This window comes from Anas platyrhynchos, chromosome 8 (genome assembly GCF_047663525.1).
Source record: "Anas platyrhynchos isolate ZD024472 breed Pekin duck chromosome 8, IASCAAS_PekinDuck_T2T, whole genome shotgun sequence".
NCBI lineage: Eukaryota > Metazoa > Chordata > Aves > Anseriformes > Anatidae > Anas > Anas platyrhynchos.
Window position 1 is genome coordinate 37,193,426 of NC_092594.1, and position 22,321 is coordinate 37,215,746.

Consider the following 22,321-nt stretch of genomic DNA (forward strand, 5'->3'; position numbering starts at 1 on the left):
TCTCTCCATCCCTCCCTGCTGAGGTGACGCTGGAAGGAAATTTCCCCAAATGCTGAGGTGACTGCAGGTGGAGAGACACCGACATCTCTAAAAATTTGCTCTCAGTTGGCAGACAGCTGGGGTTATGGAAATCTGCGACCTCGTTGCGTTGGAAAAACCTGAAGGGAAAAAAGCGATCTCTGGTGGCACGCAGTACTCAGCCCGATTTAATAATAATCATATTGCCCGATATCCGTATACTTTGAAAATAACCCGTAAATGTCAAAAAAATCTACGGAGAATTTTGTTTTCCTACAATCTCTTAATTTTAAACCCTAATATTTGAAGTGATCAGGTGCTTCTTGAGCACACTTCCATTCTGCAGCGCTTGGTTTTAAACAGGTTGGGTTTATGCTTTAATTTTTGGTTAGCCCTGAACTGGTCGGGCAGTCGGACTCTCCATGGGTCCCCTCCAACTGAACTAATAGTATTTATTTATCTATTTATTTATTTATTTACTCTAAATCCCTTAAAAGTTTCCGTCCTGGGATTCCAGCCCAAGGAGAGCACGGGCACCAGTTGTTGTGGAAAGTCATGAAAGTCTGAGTATGTGGTGTTGGTTTAAATATGTATATATATATGTGTATATATATATATTTATATATATGTTTTCTACTAAATTGGATGTCCTGATCTCAGTTAGACGTGGAAACTGAGGAAAAACATCAATCTAAAGAACAGAGACCGCACTTTTTGGTGTTGGTACGGGCTGTGTGAGGCCGATGTGGGCTCCTTCACCTTATTTTACGCACTTTGTCAGGACCTGAAGGGGCACCACAGAAATACAGCCGATAAAGGCCGTCAGGCAGCAGCCCCCGGCGCCTCAAGTCCGGCTCCTGGACGTTGCCACCCACACTCAACGCCTGAGGAGCACCTCCCCAAGTCGTAGCTGAAGCACAGATCCTGCAGCAGCCGCTTCCCTCTTGTTAAAACAAACAAATAAAGCAGCGAGCCGGGCTCTCTCCTGAGGCGAGCACCGACCCCGCGCAGCGCTCCCCCCTCACGCCCTCCCCGCGCCCCGCCGCTGACAGGACCCGAGCCCCGCCCCCCTGCCCGGCTCCGAGCCCAGCTGCGCACGCGCGGGCCTGGGCGCATGCGCGCTGCGGCGCCCCTCGCCTTTTCTCCGCCCCGCGCGCCCGGCGGCCTCGTCGAACGCGGAAGCGCGCGCGCGCGCGGCCGTTGGGTCCTGTGAGGGGGCGCGCGCCGGGGAGGGGCGGGGCACGGTGTGTGTGGGGGGTAGAGGGGCGCGGGCGCTGCCCGCTGCCTCAGGGCGGGCGGGGGGCGCTGAGGGGAGGGCGTCGCTGTGGTGTGCTCCGTGTGGGGCGTCCCTCGTGTGCCCGGTGTGCCCCTCGTGTGCACCGTGGGGTGTTCCAGGTGTGCCCCATGTGCCCCCTGGGTCCTGCCAGCGGCTACCTGAGGGAAATAAGCTCCCCCCCCCACCCCGGTCCCCTCAGGCACAGGTGTAGCGCAGGGCGGTGCGCTCCTGGGCTCTGCTGCCGAGCCTGAAGTAGTTTCTTCGTCTTTTTCTTCTTTTCTAACCCAGAGCGAAATAGTTTTGGTGTTCTGGGTCGAGTTTTTGTGTTTTCTGTTCTTAGTGGCTTTGGCATGGGGTAACATCGGCGTTTTCCTGTTACTTTGTCCCAAGGTTGCATGTGGCGGATGTAGCAACCTTTTGTGTTTTTACATGTAGCTAACATTTATATAACTTTTTGCATAAATTTAAACCAGAAGGGAATCCCATCTACGCCTTCCATAACTCAGCTGTGCTGTGTTTAGTCCAGAAATTAAGTGATGTTGACCCAATACCAGGGCATTCATTCACCACTATAAACTGCATGCTCCTCAACACTTCCTTGAAAACATTTTTCTTTTCAAATACTTTTTTTTTTTCCAAATACAAGTTCACGAGCTACTAAAGATACTTAACAACTTCATGTTGAAACGTGCTATGTTTGCGTAACAGATTCGGTGGTGCTCATTAGGATGAAGCCTATGTATGTTTCTCTAAATTTTGTCAGATGCTTGGTCAGTTTATAGCTCAGAACCAGGAGAACTTATTGCTACTGCCATTAAATGCCTAAGAAATGAACCCAGACAGTGTCATAGCAATGTTTCTGGTGTGGTTTTTTTTTTCAGGTACCTTTGGGCTTCTTACAAAGACCAGCAATGGAGAAGTGGAGCTTAATGACAGTTACTGTTTTACTGGCCCTTACCGTACGCTGGACTGTATCACTGAGTTCTTACTCAGGTAATACTTGTTTGTGGTCTGTAAAATAACCACATGAAAGTGAACCGTGGAGCTTGTGTTAAATTAAAGTAAACTTGTATGTAAAATCATGCAAGTAGGAAGGGATATGTTACTTCAAGTGTTGTTGTGCTTTAGGGCCTATTTCCCTAAGGTTTGTATAGTACCTTGTTCTTATTTTTCTGGAGCGTTCAATGTTAAATTTCACAGCCATTTGGTACAAAATGCTGAAAAAAAATACGACTTAGGGGTGGAGGCAGGGTCAGTAATGTTTTAAGAGTAGCAAAAGAACAGCTGGCTGTAGCTGCAGTGTTACCACAGTCCTGACATATATTTGTTTAATCTTATCCATTAAGTTCTGTAGCAGATTTAACCTTAAATTATTTTTAGATAAGACTGTACTGGTGGTAATGAAGATGGCACAACGGTGACATGGAGTGAGTGATTATGTTGTGCCCCGTAGCTGGACTTGCTTCAGATTGTTTACAGCGTGAATGAGAGCTATATTCTTTTAATAGATGAGTATTTCTCCTCCCCATCTCCTAATACTTGCAAAGAACTACCAAATTTTTTTTTCAAACCTCTCAGTGGTAGTGCTACGCTTAGCACAGACTTGCACAAAGCTTGCTCTCTGTGGATTTTTTTTTCTAATGCACTGTTACATTCAATCTCCATCAGCTAAAAGAATCATAAGCTCAGTCAAATTCAGCTCTGTTATTATTTATTTATTTATTTATTTATTTTTAAGGCAATTGGGATCTTCATCCCCTGTGCAGCTGGAGCAGTTCAGTACTGTTCTAAGGATTTTTAAAGTGGTAACTCCTGGGTTTTATTTACATGAAGTAGTTTGCTTGAAGATAAATTGCACGCGTACCTTCTTAAATAGTTATTTTTAGTTCGCTTCCTGAAAATGCCATCATAAAAGATCCGTTCTACCAATAGCTGAGGCTCTCTTCTACCCACCCACATACAGAAAAACAGCCTCTCTTTTGCCAAAAGAGAGTAAATTTTTGCGCTGCACATATTTACATTTACATTGCGAACTATTTTTTTTTAAGCTGACAAACTTCAAGCCAGTCCAGATTCTGAAAGAGTCTTAAAATAAAGCCTGAACTAAAATAAAGTTTTTTTTTTCATGTGCACGCACACTTCTTTCACACGCTTATTTCATACAGAGCAACCGTATAACTTCTTTTGGAACAGGGAAAATAGAGTCTGATCCAATTGAACAAATTATTAAGGCTTTCAGCTCTAGCTGTCTGGAGGAAAAAAAAAAAAAAAGACAAATCTGAATGTTAGAGTTGTCAAATGCAGAAGTACATCAGAACCTTCCCCCTGCCCGATTTGATTTCCTTCAGACGTAATAAATCTTTAATTACAGGGACAAGAAAAAAATTGGTCAGGGCAGCGTTTAAACGGACACGGTCCCTTTTTGCTTTCACGGCTGTTCAGCGCAGTATAATTGAGCAAAGGATCAGAAGTAGTCATCGCTCTCCGACGCAGGCTCTGGTAGAAATGCTGATTCAGCATACTCTGAAACCATGTGTGGCATGGATGGCCAGATGTGAGGACGTTAATTCTGCCCTAATTTACTGTATAGGGTTGGATTCCTGTATCATTTCCCTTCTGTTGTTGCTTGCCATCTAGCATTCTTTAGGATCTGTCTCTAGAATTAAGGTCACGATGGGGATAACCAAAAATTCTATGGTTCTATTCTATGATTCTAAAACAGAACACTAATACCTGGCTTTGCAAGGTTACTAATTATGATGACCTTAGATTAGTTGGTCTTGCCTCATTATTGAGAAAAACCAGGCTTCGTAGATCTGAGTTTTTTATTATGCGTTACAAAGCTCCTGCTAAATGAGTAGAAGCTAAATACCTGTGTTGAAAGGCAGCTTCAGACCTTTAAAAATTTGTTTCCTGTTAATACTGAAACTGATTGAGACCACTGTAAATTTAGAGCATTTGTGACACCTTTAAAAAAAAAAAAAACAATTTTTTTATTAATTCTGAATTATTTTGTCTACATACTTGATGCATGCTGCAGAAGGAAGCAAAATACCAGTTCTCAAACTAACTGAAGTGTGTCAATCTCTGTATTTGTCTTCTAGAAATGGAACTTTTAGATTAAGATCTCATTTTATCATTCAGAAGTCAATTTCTTTTGTTCTTCTCTTTTTTTTTTTTTTTTTTTTTTGAGAAGGGGTAAAGCTGAAATAAAATGTGTGTGTGTGTATGGTACCCCTGGATAACGCCTTCTTGTATTTCAGCAGTGCTATGACAGGTTTCTTTGTTCCACTTGATTTTTAGGTATAGAATGGACCCTGATAAAACTCCTATTCTCCAGTGACCTCAGTTATTTGGGAAACTTTTAGTTAAATGTTGTACGCAGTGAAGATAATCTGTTCTTCCTCCTAGCCAGGAATAAATTAGTGGAGGTAATCTACTCTCTCTACTACTCAGGAATAAATAGTAGATATTGGAGCTTGTGTGTCTCCCGCAAACATAGATCACAGGGAAAAAATTATAGATGGCTTCCCTGTATTTTAAGGAAACTCTTAAATCTCTGTCTCTTTAGCGTCAATATTTTACTGGAAGCACTATCAGTCCAGTTTCTGTTCTCAATAAGCACAGGTTAATAGAAGTAAATAAACTCTGTGATGAAGATGCTTAACAAACTGCCTTTATCGGAGTTCGGTTTATGTTAAGGAATTGTTTTTGAGTAGACACCCAAAGTATTTGTATTGATAAAGCTTTTTTCCATCGAGAAAAGAAAAAAATCTTTAGCTTTCTGAGAGACTTGCGTATGCATGTGTGGAAAAGTGTCTTTTAAGATAATTCCCTTTGCAAACTGCTACATAACAATCACTCAGTTAAAAAAAAAAAGTGAGAGAGAATTCCTGTAAACTCAAATGGAGCAGTTATTATTTAGAAGGTTTTGTAGATTACAAGATTTTTTTTTCTTCTTCTGAACCTATTCTGTGTACCGGACAGCCTGTTTTAGGAAATGGCTTGTGCTAACTCTATTAAGAGTCACGGGGAGAGGGACAGAATATGCCGTGTTCTTGCTAGAGTGGCAGAGCAGGCAGCAGAGGAAAGGGAGAGGAGCTGGGGGCTTGTGGCAGGTGCTAGTTCTAAGCAAATTTAAAAATAAGCCTGGTCGCTAATTACAATAGCGAGGTACCACATGACACGGCTGCAGTGCAAGTGGGAATATTGTCAATTATTGTTTACTGAAAGAGCAGAGTTTGTTCAAAATCAGCATGAGATGTCTATTACGAATGTTTTCTTATTTCAGGGAATGTGCCACATTTTTCATCTCTACTTGGTAATGATTTTTTTTTTTTTGTCAGATGAGGAAGCCATTCTTCACAGCGGAATATCTTGATAAATGCTTATCACAGAAATATCCAGAAAGCCAAAAGAATGTCTAACACTTTTTAACTGTTAGACAGCATAGCAGATGAGGTCTCTGTTTTATTCCCGAACATAATAGAGGAATGGAGAATAAAATTAGTCTTATGTAATTATGCAAATAAATATCCTGAGGAAAAGCAACTTGTTTAAATAGAATACATTAATGAATACGTAACCTCTTTTTTAGGTGCAGGAAAACCACCTATGTATGGGGACTATGAAGCCCAGAGACACTGGCAAGAAGTTACTTACAATTTACCCATCAGACAGTGGTAAGTAGTGCTGTTGTGGTTCAGGTTACAAAGGGGTAAATGTAATGAAACTTTGTGTCATGCCTTACTTAAATATACATTTGTCTGAGATCTCTGCAACATCTTTTACTGTTCCCAGAACTATTCTAAAAATCCTTTTGTGGTGATACAATATCATCCTGTACTTGGAGTTAAATACTTTTTTCTTCACAAAATAAACATGCTAAAATTTGGAATTTGACTTGCTAGGTATTAGCTTATACAATGTGACGTTCTGGCTGGTAGGTAACTGTGTTGTTGTGAAGCTCCAACTTTGTTTGGAATTGACTGGAAAGATCAAGAAGCAATTTTTAAGTAAGCTTATGTGAGAGAAGGTTTGTTAAACTGATTTCTTTTGAAACTGAGTGTCTTCCCGAGTGTCAACCAGTTCTCTGCTGCACAGAAGCTCTCATGATTATCGGCACTGACAAAACCACAGCTCTGCTCATCTCACTGAAGCTGAAAGGCAGGGGCCTGCCAGTAAGCGTAGAGGCTTGAATTCTTGTGCTGGAGGCACAGTTTGTTTTTTACACCCATGAATTCTTTGTTCACACCTGTGTTCTTTATATAGATTTTAAACTGGGGGTGCTTGGAATATAGATGTAAGGATAGCGAACGTATTTCTACAGATCACTTGGAAAAGTAGGAAAATTATTCCCAATATCTTTACTTTTATATTATTTGTAATGTTCCTTAGAACTTGCATGGAACAGTAAAATTTTAGTCATATATATGCCACAATGCAACCCAGAACAAATTGAAACTCTGGCTTATCCTTCAGCAGCTATAGTTATGTTCTGTTTGTGGAGTCTTTTTTTTTTTTTCCCTCAGTTCTCTGTTGGGGAACAGATGCACTTTAGAGTAGAAGAAAATATTAATTCAACTATTTATGTAAATATGTGGGGCCAATCCTGAAAGTTTGGCACTGTGTGGAACTTTTCAGATGACTCTACGGGATCATCTGAAGTCACAATATAGTGTCTGTATTACCATTTTGTTTCGCTCTTTCTGGGATGTCTAAACCTCTCGTTGTGCCAGAGGTGGGATAATGGAGAGCTGACGTAATAATAGAGTTGGCAGCTTCGATCCCCTCTGCTACGCAGAACTGTATGTACCTAAAATTAAGAGTTATAGCAGTCATTATTTCTAGGAATTCCCAGGGGTCAGATGAAACTGTACTGCAGGCTGTGCTTAGCCTATGGGCTGCCAGTTGGGCTTCTCGGTCTTGTTGTATTAGCTCTTCGTTTTATTTATAACAGGAGTTCTTCAGATTGGGTCTGCTTTGGGAATTGAATCTCCAGTGAGGTCGTACTTGGTTTGGGGAGTTTGGAAAAAAACATTTCAGCTGACATAGGAGGGATTACTTGGAAGACTGCTAAGATCTCTTTCACCTCCTGTGTTATACAGATTTGCAATATCAAAAGATGTTATACTCTGGTACTTAGAGACAGCGTTCAGATCTGAAGCTGAGATTCTGACTGCTTCCAGTGTTATTTGTTTAGTGCTTAGAAAAGCTGCCTAGGCAGCAAGCACATGTGCTGTGGATTTGTCGAGGTAAATGTAGAGAGAAGGTCTCTTGTGAGGACGTAGTCCTGGAAGATCTCTGGATCTCCCGATCTTTTGACAGACTTTTTGTTGTTAAACAGCCCTGCGTAGGTAATACAGCTGCACATCCCATGCATGGTTTCATTGACCTGAAAAAAAAAGACTTTTTTAAATGCTGGAGTAAACCACAATATGGTTGGTACTTAGTTTCTTTATGTGAGTTTTCTCTGAACCAGAGGCCAGAATTTAAGTAGTTCTAGTATATTTTTTTAGAGTCTTGTAGAGGATGTATCAAAAGACATCCTTTGTTCTTATACTGCTAATTAGAACTGTGAAGGCTTTTTTGCTAAGTATTACTGGTTTTCTTGGAGCTACAAGTATATGGAAGGTAAAATAAAATAATAAACACCCCACAACATAACTGGAAAGCTTTCTACTAAGTTGCAGACTATTAAAATCCATGTGAAAAATCTGAACTGCCTTGGCACGAGCAATGTTGAATGGTAGGATAAGACGCGGAGATGTAGCTCAAAGAACTGTGATTTATCATGAGTTCATAAGGTACTTCAGACAGCTCATAAGGAATTCAAGAAACATCATTTACAACAATAAATGTCAAAAATTCACCACATTTGAAGGGAGAAACTGGAAAAGCCAAGAGTGTGCCCCTTGGCGGTAGAATAGACTAGTCAGTCTCTTTCACTGTGCGGTGTAACGGATCTGATGCCTTCTTTTTGTAACTTCTGTTTTCCTTGGACAAAGCCTTCTGTTCTTCCCTTGGAGGTGACTTAATTCTAACTGCTGCCAGCCTTCTGTAGAAATACAGACACGGTGGAATTACAAATGGGAAAATCCTTTTCCTTTGTCTCTCACGTCCTCCTGAGTTTTCTTCTGAGGTAGAAAAAGGTAAAGGGGTTGTGGCTGACATAACTGGTGGAGATTCATGACTTGTGTTGGCAGTTCAGGAGGCATAACTCTGATAACTTGGAGCTTCTAAGAAACTTTTTTTTTTAGCCCCCTACATTGCTTTTTGTTTTTCTGTGAAATACCTTTACATCACCTTTTTTAACTTCTGTTTAGTTGCTTTTCAGCAGCATAACTTCCATTGATATTTTTTCAAAACTTTGTATTAAGATCTTTCGAACAGCAGCAGTCCGCAGCTTGTTAAACAACAGTGTAAAAGAGTGACAGGTAAACTTTAACTATACAGGAATCATTGTTGCTTATTAAATATACCTTCCAAGTCCAGAAAAAGAGGAGTCTAGGATGATTATAAGGAAAATAACTAGTGAATCCCCATTCTTTTGAAATTTCCATTTAACTACTTTATTTCTATTTCCTTATTGGCAAATTGAGTGCTGTCTTCTGGGGTAATTGACAGGTATGAAAAATGTAGTTTTGTTTGTAGGTGAAGGTGAGGACCTCGGAAGCCTTCCACATAAGTATCTAGAGTTATTGTAGATACTGTTTTTTTGCAGGCTTTGTATTAATCTCTGGATTTTTATCAAATGTGGTTCTCATAAAGTATTTTTTCCCCTTTCAGGTAAGTTCTAACAGTTATTGTTTGTTTGTTTTTTTTAATAATCTATTCTGCAAATACAAGTGAGTATATTCTGAATACCTTTTGCTTTTGTTATGTTGCTTGAGTTTGTTTTTTTTTTTTTTTTTGTGTAAAGTAAAATAAGGCAGGTAAAGAAGTTGCAAACTTCCTCTTGAATTTTGAGTACATTGGTAAAAAATATTTGGTTTACTCTTCAGCCTTTTTCTTGGGCCAAAACAAAGCTGGAAAGGTAGATTCTTCAATATATTTATGCATGTATATGTATTTTTTCTCAGGTACTTCAATACGAGTGATAACAACCTCCTGTACTGGGGCCTTGATTATCCACCTCTTACTGCCTACCACAGCTTTTTGTGTGCTTACATGTAAGTTCATTGTTTGAAGTATTTACTACTGGGAGGAACAGAAAACACCAAATTGACTTTTTTTTTCCTGCCTGAGGAGAGAAACTAGGAGCTAAAAATCACTGATCTGATGAAATTGAAAGTATTGTTTGCTACTTTAAAGCTAGGGAAATAAATTTTGAGTATCCCTGTCGCTTAAAACTAATACTACTATTTTTCTGCTTCGTATTTACCGTAAGGGGGACTGAAGGGTTAAATTATTCTGCTAGGTCCTTAAATTTTAGCAGATTTATATGTGACTTAGCTTTTAGTTTTTCACGTAAGTCATTGCTGGATCAGCGAATAAAAAAAAAGTGTCGTAGGAATTGAGTGTGCTGCATGGGAAACTTCTCTTGTATTGGGAGCCTGAGTGACATTTGATGACTGGATATCATGTAAATAGAATTCTGTTATTGGAATACTTTTTCCACAAGAGCTTTACTGCTATTGGAATGAGACTTATGGAATAAGAATGTAGGTTAAAGTGCACAGGCACAGTTATGTGGGGCATCTATGTGAACTGTAAATGGTTTATATTTAATACTTAAGCATGAGAAGTATTTACAATTGTTTTTTTAAAAGTCAGTGGAACTGGACTGAAGGTAGTTATCTTGTCCCAATAAATGCTGTGTTCTGTTTTCTCAAATGTTTTTATTAATTGTGAATTAGCAGCTGAATTCTATAGTGTAAGCAGATCTAGAAGTGAAGAAAGCCTTTCATTGATCATTATTGCTCTTTGAAATATTTCTCCTCATTCATCTTAATTCTTGGAATATGCTCCTGTGCATGTCATCTTTATTGCTGAAAGGAGTGTAAAGGGAAATGAGAACTGTCTCACATTTTGATGTGCCTGTACTTTGTTTTACAGTGCAAAGTTAATAAATCCTGATTGGATTGCTCTCCACACTTCTCGAGGGTATGAGAGTCAGCTGCATAAGTTATTTATGCGTACAACAGGTAGGAAAAATATATTTCTTAGGAAGATTACACAGATTTGTCTGGTTTACTAATCTAGTATGTTTCATTTCGTGCATCTTCTCAGTCTTTACCAATTTCTGATCGGTTGGGTGGCTTGGCAAGGTCCATGTGTTATGGACCAACCTTCTCTGTTCTCTTCTCTCTTGCTGTCACTTGTGAAGCTGATAGTGTTAAATGTGCAGAGAAGTTTTCAACCAAGCCAAATCAGTAAAAACTCTAAAACAAGGCTACTTTTTTGGTAGCCTACAACCATTTTTTAAAATTTTCTTTTCCCTTTCACTCCAATGGATATGTTTTTTTTTTTTTTTTACTTTCAATTTAGCTTTTTTTTATTATTTATGGTAAAAATATTTCATACATAGACTAGCCTTCACTGAAGGATCCTTACTGTGAGCTTTATACCTTATCCGAAAAAGGGACGTACTCGATATTTTAAAGATGTCTTTTTTTTTTTTAATGGTTGCTACTTTCTGGAAATAAACCTGAGTTAACAAAAAGTAAAAATGTATTTTATCGCTTCTATACTAAGTCTCATTTTCTTGTGGTCACTCTTCCAGCCATTTAATTATTTTGAACTGCCCCTACAAAAGAAAAGGGTAAAAAACAAGTGCTAAAAACATGTAAATAACTTAATTCATTAGCTGTTAAAGTAGGACAACAAACAATGTATCCAGTGAAATTCTGCTCTCTGTGCAATGGCAGATGCCAAGTTATCTTGTTACTGTTTTCTTTCATTTTAAATCTCTCTTTTGCTTCATGTAACAGGATAGAGTTCCACAAATGCTTCCTGATAACAGTGGCAGGATTTGTTGTTCATCAGTAGCTTTTTTTCTATACTTCCCAAACCTCTCTGGTCTCTTATAATTGATTGAAATGAAACAAAAAAAATCTCTAGAACTTAATTATCCTTGAAATGGTCTTTATTAATTTTGAAATCAACTCACTTGACAAGCCACTGATGGATTTGGAGGAATGATAAACACTTTTTAAACAATAACCATTAAAATAACGCATTGAAATAATTCAGAGTGTTCAGTGTCAGCTGTTGGTGTTACACCTTTATAAAGCGTCAGTGTATTTGTTTTGCTAATGCCTAGGCCATATTTGTTTAATTGTGGCTTAAGCTTACAAAATGATTATTATACTGAATAACTGATTTCTTTAAACATTTTCTTCCAAAGTCCATGACCAAAAAAGCAATGGGTATTTATCTTGTGATAACAGCACGCTTTCTGAAATCTGTTTATAGAAATAATCTGAGACTTTCCACAAGCTATTAAGGCAGTGCTCAAGAAGAATTCACCCGGTGGTTTAAGCTCAAGCAGGATCTGACATAGCTGTAGGCAGGTGAACCTGCTGGTTCTTGTTTTCTCACTGACCCTCTTACACGTATGTGCTATGGACAGATGATCAAACCCAAATAATTTTAGTCTATTTAACCACATCACTGGTAATTTCCACAAAAATATGTTGGAAATTGATTATAACTTAGAACTTGCTAATTATTTGTGCCTTTGAACTATACATTCTGTTGAAAGGGAAAAAAAAAATCAAAACCTTGCATGGATCTTCTCATAGCTGATTTCTTTTGAGAATTAAGAATGCCTCTCTCGTTTTGGCATGTGAGGAACTAGTGTACACTCTGTTATTGACTGAGGCTGTGCCAGAAGTCAAAACAGCTGAACACATGGAAGCAGCAGCTTTTGGACATCAGAAATGATAGCGTTAGAAACATTAACGAGATCAAATTCTGTAGACCTATTTCTTTTTGTCCTTTAAAGTGAAACTACCTAGTTTATTCTAACAAAGGACTTTCTGATATTTTTAATGTTTATTTGCCTTTATTTTTCCTTTGTCTTCCCCAGAATTAACTGGGGAAAAAATAGCTTCGTTGTAACTGCTAAACTTGAGCTATCTTTTAAAATAATGGTACCTACTGTAACATAACATAAGACAATGGAAAAGTGTATTCAGCTGAAACTGTGACCACCTGCCTTTTGAACTTTGGTTGAGGTGATTGACTAAAATGAAGTTTTCATGTCAAGATACAGCTGCAAAGCCCACGTTCAACAGAGAGGCAAAAAGTTACCCAACGCTGTAGTTATCCGAGTTTTTATACAAAGCACAACCAAGATGTGGAGTGTTAGGAGGCTAAAACTGTAAACAAAAACTTTCAATTCAAATAAAAAAAAAATTATAAATATGCAGCACAAATTGCACTAAGAGGTGTGTGGGAGATTTCTAATATAAAGGTGGTCTTTGTTTTTCAGTGTTTGTTGCTGATTTGCTGATTTATATTCCGGCAGTTATTTTATATTGTTGTTCCTTAAAGGAAACATCTACTAAAAAGCAGGTGAGTATCTGATGTGTGTGCAATTAAAAAGCAAAAACGATAAAACCCATACTGTTAAAACAGTAGAAATTTAACAGGATAAGAGTTAATTAATGTATAGAACATTGTGATGGCTTCAGTTGACATAAAACTGATGATGATCACTATATGTTATATGAAAGACTTCTCAGGCAAAAAAAAAAAGCCATTAACTTATTTTACAGCAATTATTTTAATGTCTTCAATAACAGGATGCACTGAAGTTTAGTAGCCATGAACTCCTGAATTGTATTTCTTTTTGAATTTATTGCTTGGGTAGTAAAAGCAAGATTTGTGATGTGACATGGGGGAATCTAGGAGCTGCTCTGTCTCATGCACTCCTTATGGTAGAACAAATACTCCTCTGGGGTACTAAGTCTTCTGATTTTTTTGAGTGTTTTTGAAGTTTAAGATGGGTGTGGGTGATCTTTGAGATGATTGGTGAAGGGTAGGCTCATCTTCGATATTTTCTTATCTATTTTTATTCCTTAAAATGTTACTGACAGAAGATTAATTGGAGAGGATGCATGATGGAGGGGCATTTTTTTCTGTTGGAGAAATAGTATAAGTTCCCATGTCTGATGTTTAATTTACAAATAATTATTTTCCCCTCTCTGTTTTGATCCTTCCAGGTTTCCAGCGCTCTCTGTATACTGCTTTACCCAGGTCTCATTCTGATTGACCATGGACACTTCCAGTATCCTTGTTTTGCTGTGCAATGAAACGAATTTCCATTTATGAAGTAACACTCTTCTTTGGTACTTGTCTTTAGCTGGGGGGAAGGTTACCTTTGTACATGAAGGCATCTGAGGGGCTTCTGCCTACCCCGAAGCAGAAGTGTTAGAGAAAAACGTAAAGTCTAGAATATAAGGGAGATAAAGAGCTGCTATTGGGACAAATCAATCCAAACATGAATAGCATTCTTTCTGCACCTCCAGCTCATATTTCTGTCAGTCACTTTATTGCAGAAAACGTCAACGGTAGTACAACAGTGAAAAGAGTAATGGCTTGTGCTCCTGTGATTTGTGTTTGGAGAAGGAGTCACCTGAGATCTTTTTGAGATGGCAGAGGAGTGTGTCAAGCAGAGTAGTGTAAAATGTTCATTTCTGTCGAATGTGCTGTTCTGTCTTGTCTGTGCAATTACTTGAGATTGGATTCACTTCACTTCATGCCTAGCCAGTTAAAAATTAGGCATCTACTACAAGCTGTGTTGTTGGAGCTAACTGTAGTCAATGTTGGTGGTAGACACCTTCACAGGTGGGTCTCTTTTTTTTTTTTAATAAAATCTCTGTTCTTACATTTACCCTGCACATCAGCAAGTAAATGCTGTTAGTTGGCTATTCCAGGCAGTGCTGCTTGGTGCCACGTAGCAGAGGGACGTGATCTTGGAGCTGATAAACATGGACACTTAAATATTTCAAGGGGATATTAAATCTCAGCATCTACTAAATCAAGTTTTGATTACCCAATAACTTACTAATTTGTGTTTTTCTTCCAAGAGAGTGTATGGTGAACTTGGAAGACAATGTGTCTTAGAAAGCAGCTTTGGAAGGGAAAAAAAAAAATCATAATGCTATTGGATATTGGAGTTACAGTTCAGGAATTCTGAAATTCTATTTTTGGCCTCACCCTTTAAAGAGAGAGGTCGGCTGGAGCCATCATTTACAAGAAGAGGGCTGGGATTGAACGTAGTTCATCTTAGATGAGAGAAGCTGGTGAGACAGTAGAAGGCTGAGGGTCAGGTTTTTGATTTGTAAGAGAGATACAAAGAGGAGAGTGATAATCTGTTGGGTTTTTGTGTGTGTTATGGTGGATAGGGCAATAAATGTTCCTAAAGTAACCTAGGGAATATTTGGTTTTCAAATACACGGAAAAATATTTTAAACCTTAATTGCAATGATGTGCTGGCATAGGTTGTCTGTGGAAGTTGTGGAATCTCCTGTGTCAAATTTAAGGCAAGGTTCAGCAAACGTTGTGTAGGTAACAGCCCAGGTGCAGCAGACCCTGTTGAAGGGTACAAACGTACCGTGCAGTCTCTGCCAGCCCGGTGACTCCGGTGTGAATAACTTTACTGTCTGTGACCGACTCCCAGAAGTCAAAAGATTTACTTTGCTGCTGCTGCACATCTCTAAAAGATCATAGCCTTGCGGTTTAACAACGCGTTGATGTGAAATTGATGTGATCTCAAGTGTATGTGGTGATCTTGCGTGGGAAATTTGAGTGGGTTGAAAACAACAATCTGAATGTGTTGTCACAGCTACTTATATTGACAAAAGGAAAACAAAATATTTTGAAATTTCTGAGGATACAAGCATTCTGTTGTTTCTCTCCTTGTGTAACAACAATAGCAAATGACAAAGCGAATCTTTTGTTGCATTTTCATAGTATCTTTGTCTTTTCAAACTTCACTGAACTAGGGAAACCTGTTTTCAAAGTCTGAAGGAAATAATGTTGCTTTCAGTGGCTATTATTTGTTGTGTGTACAGTATTAGCAACTACAGGGTCTGCTCATGGATGTATTGCAAGTAGAATATAATCTCAAAAAAAAAACCAACCCACAATCTTTGAACTAAAAAATACACAGTTTAAATACTGTTGTTTGAAAAACAAACAAAAAGGGGTTACTCTGCACCTTACTAGGTACTCTCACTAGTTTAGATCAAAGCTTTAAATAGAAGTAAAATTATTCCTCCGAAGAAAATAGTCACAACTATCAACATATTTTTAAAACAAAGTTGGAAAAACTTATTTTGCATGCTCCTTTACACTTGTACCTCAGGGCATTTGTTACTAATTCCAGTACTAAGCTGTGTCTTTTGTCCTTAACATTAAAAAAACATATACAACTCAGTGAGCCTCGGCTTTGCCTTGTGGGGTGTACTGTGGTTGTCTTATGACTGGGACCTTTTGGGGTCAGTGGCGTTTTGCTTGGCCTTAAATTATAAGCAAATGGAACTCTACCATTCTCTGCCTTTCTTTTGCTATTTACTTGGAAAATGCTTCAAGAAGGGACTGAAAGGAAAGGGGTAAGTGGCTTTAAATCATTTTATCTTGTTCAAGAACACACCCACACAGCCTGGCATTGAGAGTGTGATTCTCCTTATTTGCATGTTCTCGTTTCTGAATTAATTTCTAGTGCAAGATACTTGCTTTGTCACAGTACACTCCGCTCTTGTAGAATGAGCATTTCTTGTTGAGATCTACATTAAGTGTTTCCACTGCAAAGATAGCAAAATCTATTACGTTGTCTTTTCTTAGCACTATTCATTCTGACCTCTAAATTAAATGTGGGCTGTGACGGGCAGTTAGGTTAGATGGGCAGCAGGAGCTCTGTGTTGTTCTCATTAATCAGGGAATGATGAACTTTTTCTGTGGTACTGGTAGCCCTTTTCATTCAGACTTCTTACCTTCAGTTCTCTTTTTAAAAAAAAGATTTAGGTTCGCTGTGATTTGTTAAGAGTAGCTGGATTTATCTTCTCTGATGGAAGCTTTTCTCTTTATTGCAGGTTGGTTTTGTTAACTAAAATAGCAGGGACAGTGGTGGTCTCCTTTGCTGTGTGCTGGCTCCCGTTCTGTACCGACGTGGAACAAATGATGCAAGTACTCAGAAGACTCTTTCCCATTGACCGAGGCTTGTTTGAGGCATGCATGTTTTCTTCTCCCCCGCCCTGCTGTAAATGTTCTGTATTCTTAGATCCCTTGAGAAACCTTCATCATGACCTTTAGGGATTTCATGTGGGAGACACACCACAGAACTAGTAATTTGAGATGGCTTCTTCAGCAGTCATTTCTTGCCAGTTATTTAATCCAGTATTTAACCCCAGCTCAGCTGGCATCTTCCAGAATATTATCTGAGTAGACAACACTTATCCCATCATCAAACCCATACCTCAATCCATACATTTTTCCATTGACATAGATTCCATAGTAATTGACAGTGTCAGAAGATAAAACCTTAAAAGTTAATAGATTCGGTCTCTATCTTTGCCTGTGCTCAGCTTTTTTTTGACACGTTTAATTATATAAAAAGCATTTTGGGTGCAGACTAGTTCTTCTTATCGACCTAGCTTGTATTTTCAGTGCAAGTTCCCTCAGTATGTTCCAAGTCTTAGGCAGTTCTGCTTTTACCTTTCCTCAGGCTGCTGACATTTGCATATTGCAAGGTGCTGAGTACTGCGGCCTGAGTACAGTAAAGCAATTACTCGCTTACCTCACTGATAAAACAAAGGGTGCTCATTTCCAAAGTAGCAGTGATTTGTAGGTGTTTTGCTTCGTCAGGCATGAATCTCAGTATCGCACTTTTAAAGGCAAATTCTCGACTTCAAGTACAACCACTGAAATGTAACTTCAAATTTTCAATTATTGATGTCACAGGGATTTAAGCAAATACACGTTTTGATTAATCTTGAATTTTTTTAATCTTTTTTTCCTTTTCCCTTCCTTTTTTTTAAGAACCAAATGCACAAAAAGCCTCCCCACCTCCCTGAAAACCAATGACCCTATTCCTTGGGAATTATCTGAAATTCATAACTAAATAGTTTTGGTCACCACACTTTTTATCCAGTGCGAAGCTTGAAATCTGTAAGAAACAATAACCATCAAGTCTGACAAAGCTTAAGGATTTTAGTCTAATATTAGCCCAAATATTTTCTAAGTTGATCAGGGGAGTGACTTGCTGGATGCTAATGTAGATAAAATGAGAAATTGTCCACGTAAGCAACGCGCAGTAAATTTATACTGGGGTGCGTGTAACAGGTTCTTTGAATTGGTTCCCATTTACAGAAGCAGTAACAAATGCTGATGGTTGTAAAATCATATTGGCTATTAAGTAGGCGTCTTGTGTGTTTGCTGGTGCTGCCAAACCCTCTGTTCACTTGTAATCCTCAGCAGATTTGAAGTGCATATTCTGTATTGCTAGTGAGCATGTGAGGAAGATGGCTCAGTTGCTGGTGCTAGTAGCTTTCTTGCTGTTATGTCTACACAGCTGTGATTCAAGCAGCTGTTTAGGGATGAGTTTCATGAGCATGATAGCTGTAGTTACAAATTTAATTTTGAAAGTGATCCTAGCACAACTGCTAATGTCTTTAGACTTCTTGATTTATTAGTGGTTAACTCTGTCATTGCTAGCAAGCAGTAAGCACAGCTAAATACTTTCAGGTATGTAATGAAATGTGACAGTACGTAGAATGCCTTCACATTTGAACAAAGGCTCGTATTTTGCCATTGTTTAATCAGAGATTTCCTAGGGACAGGTGGTTTCAGAGCCTTGCTCTCTCAAAATGCGTGGTCTCATGAGTTGAGGCATAGTCTCTTGCACTAAAGAGCTGCTTCTCATCAGGACTTGTAGCTGAGTCTCCTGGAATTTTCCATATTTGATTGAAGATGAGAATCATTTAAATTACATCTCAGAATATGATACACACTGGCGATAGTCTTTTTGCAGTGCTATAAGAACCCAGCTATTCCCCCCAACTTGCTGTCACTAACATAAGCTTAAATGATGCAATTAATGACTAATTATCTGTTTGTTTTTCTTCCCCAGGATAAAGTAGCCAATATTTGGTGCAGTCTAAGTGTCCTTATAAAGATAAAGAATGTAGTATCACCTCAGACTCAGCTCAAACTAAGGTAAGACATAGCTGAAGTGCTTTAGGTAGCTTTTTGTCTGGACGGGTTTTCACATCAGTCATTTTTGTTGAAGAATTATGGGAAAGGGCATTTAAAATCTTCAAAAAATGTTTTCTTTATACTGTATTTTTCTTCCAAGTGATAAGGGTTTCCCCAAATACTGTTAGGAATACTTATGACTACAAAATTTTCTGCTTGTTTATGTAGTGACTTAAACTATGTAATTGGTTGAGACTGAATTAAAATTCACATACTCTCCTCTTGGAGGAATAATTACATTTTTTAATGCTCTTAAAAATAGGAGTTCATGTTTTTTTCAAATAAGCAAACCATTTGAGTTTAGGTTTACAGCATCTGAAATACTAATGGAAGTGCTTTAATCTTTTTTCAAAAGCACTTATGTCAACAGAGACCATTCAGTGCTGTTCTTCTGTAATTGAGTCTCCTTGAGGGATTTTGTACTTCTGAAAATTACAATTAAATTTGTAACTTTCGCAGAGATTTCAAAAGTGATCATATGATCAACGAAGTATTCACACTGTTTTTCTTGCATGCTTTTTTAGTTTTGCTGTAACATTCCTGAGCCTGCTTCCTACTTGCATAAAACTAACTGTCCAGCCATCTCTACGAGGATTTAAATTAGCTTTGGTAAGTGTATATTTTTAATTGTTCCCTATTTTACATCCACCCTGAGTGCTGGTGTGTGACTAACCATTCTACTTGGTTTCTACAATGTGCAGAGATGTGTGTAGCATTAAATGCTGTGTTGCTTCTGCTGAACAGATTGGTTTAAAACTGTTTTGCTGTCAGAGATATCCAGGAGGGTCTGACTGGCCTTTTAAATCCAGACTTCTTACCTTAGCCTTTTTTTTAAATTAATGTTGTATTTTTATTATTTTCCTCTGGAGAGTTCTTAGAAGATTTCCTACACAACAGAACTTAATATGGAGTTGATTTTTTTTTCCTGTTTTCCCCTCTTTTTGTTTAATTTCCAAAGCACTATTCTTTTCTTAATGTGTTGGCTGCAAGATTCAATAAAAAGGCTCAGTGGTGGACTTTGTAAGCTCATTAGTGCCTCCAAAAGAAAATGATGCTATTTTCTCAAATGTTTACGTTTGCTTAGTCTCCTTATATATTTGAATTAATTAACATTTACATCCACATTACTTAAAAGCAAAATCATTTTGCTTTGAAATCAAAATTGTCTGGAGCCAGTGCTAAGGTCTCAAGAGTTATAACACAGTTTTCTATTTTTAATTTTACATAAGTGGTGCTTAAGACTTGATCACAATATTACCTAAAACTAACATTTAGCCTTTCTAAGAATTGGTGCATGTCTTCCAGCGTGTTTCTGTTTGGCAGAAAAAAAAAAGTTTGTTTCCTTTGGGGTATTGGCTGTTCATGATGACAAACAGAATTTGTCAAAAAAAATGTGTTCTCTCTGTTACCAAAGTTTGCCAATGCTACTGTATGTGAATATTGGGCGTAGTTAGTGGGGATGCTCTTGACAGTAAAGCTAAGCAAGACTGGGGACTCTTTACACAAAGTGTTTTATGAGTAATTCTGGGTAAACTTTCAAACAATGTGGTTTTCTTTGTGTGTATAGGTGGTTACAGAAGCAGCTCAGTGTATTTGCAAATTGCACTGGAGTAAATGTAGCAGTTAATTAGAAAAATCACATCATTTAGCTCATACATTCATGCAAAGACTGTGCCAGCAGAGAAACTAGAACAGTGCTTTGCATTGCAGTCACATATGTTAATACATCTCTGATTTCTTTTCTAAGGTTAGTTGTGCGTTGTCATTTTTCCTGTTCTCCTTTCAAGTACATGAAAAATCTATTCTTCTAGTGTCAGTGTAAGTAAATTATTTTTCTGTACATACATTCTGATCTTCTTTTCCTCATCTTACTGCATGCTGCTTTCTCGCTTATAAATATATCTGATGTTAAATACTCTACACACTTTCTTTTCTGAATAACTTGTAAATGAAAATATATAAATACAATCATGCTGGCCTTTCCTGCGCCATTCTAAAGACAAGGTGTGCTGCCATAATCAGCAGACACATAGTCTTGTGTGTGGTTGTCTCCCCTGCACCTGGAAGGAGTGTCTGATAACGGCAGATTTGGAGAGGCAGCCCTCTTAATACTTCCTGCTCACGCCTGAAAGGAAGCCTGAACCAGTAGTTAGAAAACTGCTGTTATCTCTGCAGGCAGTTGCGTAGATGTTGCAGTATAGGTGCTCCTCAAGGCCTGCACGAAGTCCTGTTGTTGAACAGCCCTTGTTAATGGTGCATGTAGCATCCATGTGAAAGGCTGAGATGACAAAGTGCTGTCACTTCTGTGTTTGTGTATCAGTTTTTCTTCTTCTACCTTTTAGACCAGTCTGCTTAATCCTAAATGAAATCCCTTTTATGGCCACGTGGTTCTTACTTGTATCAACCTTCAGGTGAGTCAGACACCATAAATGTTGTTTTATATGTTCTTCCCTGATCCCAGTAAGTATAAATTCATTCTTTTGCTACTCTTTCATACACTTTAGAATGTAACTCAACGTGCACTCACTCACTTCTGGGTAATTCTGCTTTAACAGTATGTTGCCTCTTCTTCTGAAAGATGGCCTGATGTTGGCCTACACTGTGACCATGCTGGCGTTCCTGTTGGCCTGCGTGGCTTCCTTCTCAATATTTGAAAAGACCTCAGTAGAGGACCTGCAGCTGAAACCGTTCTCCCTTTTCCTGAAGAGATACGTTTCGTGGTTTAAGTCATTTCCTAGGATTTTCAGGAGTCTGGTAAGTAACTTTAATTCCTCTAACTCTTATTTGCAGCTCTTTGTGGTACTGAAATGCTTGCATAAACCAGTTTGACATCCATAACTCTGAATAAATCCTCATACAGGCAAAGCCATGCTGTGTCAGTACAGAGGTACGCTATAATTTTTTCCTGTGATGTCATCTATATATAGTTTGAAGAATACAGAGCACACAAGTAACGAAAGTAGCAGCTTACTCATTTGAGGTGTTAAATCAATACTAGCTAATACATCATTCTGTGTCTTACAGTTCCTGTTTTCTGTAACCCTGATGGGTGTCCTGTCTCTGACGAGTGCTACAGTGCGTCCTCCACAGAGGCTGCCGGATTTATTCCCTGTATTGGTGTCCAGTATCTCTTGCTTACACTTTTTATTCTTTTTGGCATATTTTAATATTATTATACTATGGGACTCAAAGAATAGTAGAAGTCAGAAGAAAGTCAGTTAATCTGTGAAGATCAAGGATTAGACTGTGACAGGACAGTATTTTCAGTGAACAGTGTCTGGCCTTGCAGGTGAACTTGTTTGTGATGTAATACAATTCCTGTGATCTAAAGAAAATCAGAAAACACACTCATCATTTTGTGTTTAAATATGTGTAAAGGCTGTTTTAAAGGCGAAGTACTTTGAAGAAGTATTTTTACTTGAAAATGTAAGTCGGTGTGTTTTCTTCAGAACTGTAATACTTGTTGCCATTTGTAAGCCTGAAATACCCAATAAAGGACCAAATTTTGAATTAACGCTAAAATCCCTGGCTTTTCTAGCAAAACAGCAAACTGTTGTGTTAGTGTTAACCGTCTACATTTCCCAGCATAAGAAACACAAACAGTTCAAAGAAATACAGGCTAAGCACTAAATATTAAGTGGCAACTTGGAGTTGTCTTGCTGAATTGTTTTATGGCACAAACTGTCTTGTGTAGTCTGTCTCTGTCCTGCAGCATTCTGCGATCTACCACGCCGCAGATTATCCCAGCTGCTGCACGAGGCTGCGCAGCGATGTGGGAAACCCTCTGGCTGCTACAATCTCCACAAAACAGTTGGTTCTTCA

At 38.4% G+C, this 22,321-nt stretch overlaps 1 protein-coding gene across 5 annotated transcripts; it reads left to right on the forward strand.

Moving 5' to 3' along the window:
- The first annotated feature begins 684 nt into the window (after positions 1 to 684).
- Positions 685 to 22,013, forward strand: ALG6 (ALG6 alpha-1,3-glucosyltransferase). Of its 5 annotated transcripts, none has more exons than XM_038183363.2 (15): positions 685 to 1,222; positions 2,176 to 2,287; positions 5,892 to 5,976; positions 9,376 to 9,465; positions 10,352 to 10,440; positions 12,732 to 12,814; positions 13,465 to 13,529; positions 15,673 to 15,858; positions 16,339 to 16,474; positions 18,375 to 18,460; positions 19,024 to 19,108; positions 20,247 to 20,317; positions 20,842 to 20,910; positions 21,055 to 21,253; positions 21,524 to 22,013. In XM_038183363.2, exons 1-15 carry the CDS (start codon positions 1,133 to 1,135, stop codon positions 21,719 to 21,721), a joined length of 1,644 nt encoding a protein of 547 aa, XP_038039291.2. In that variant the 5' UTR covers positions 685 to 1,132; the 3' UTR covers positions 21,722 to 22,013. The 5 variants fall into 5 exon arrangements, with proteins under 5 accessions (XP_038039291.2, XP_038039292.2, XP_038039293.2 ...); XM_038183364.2 differs by having other exon boundaries at positions 1,142 to 1,262; XM_038183365.2 differs by having other exon boundaries at positions 1,147 to 1,227.
- Positions 22,014 to 22,321: the final 308 nt, after the last annotated feature.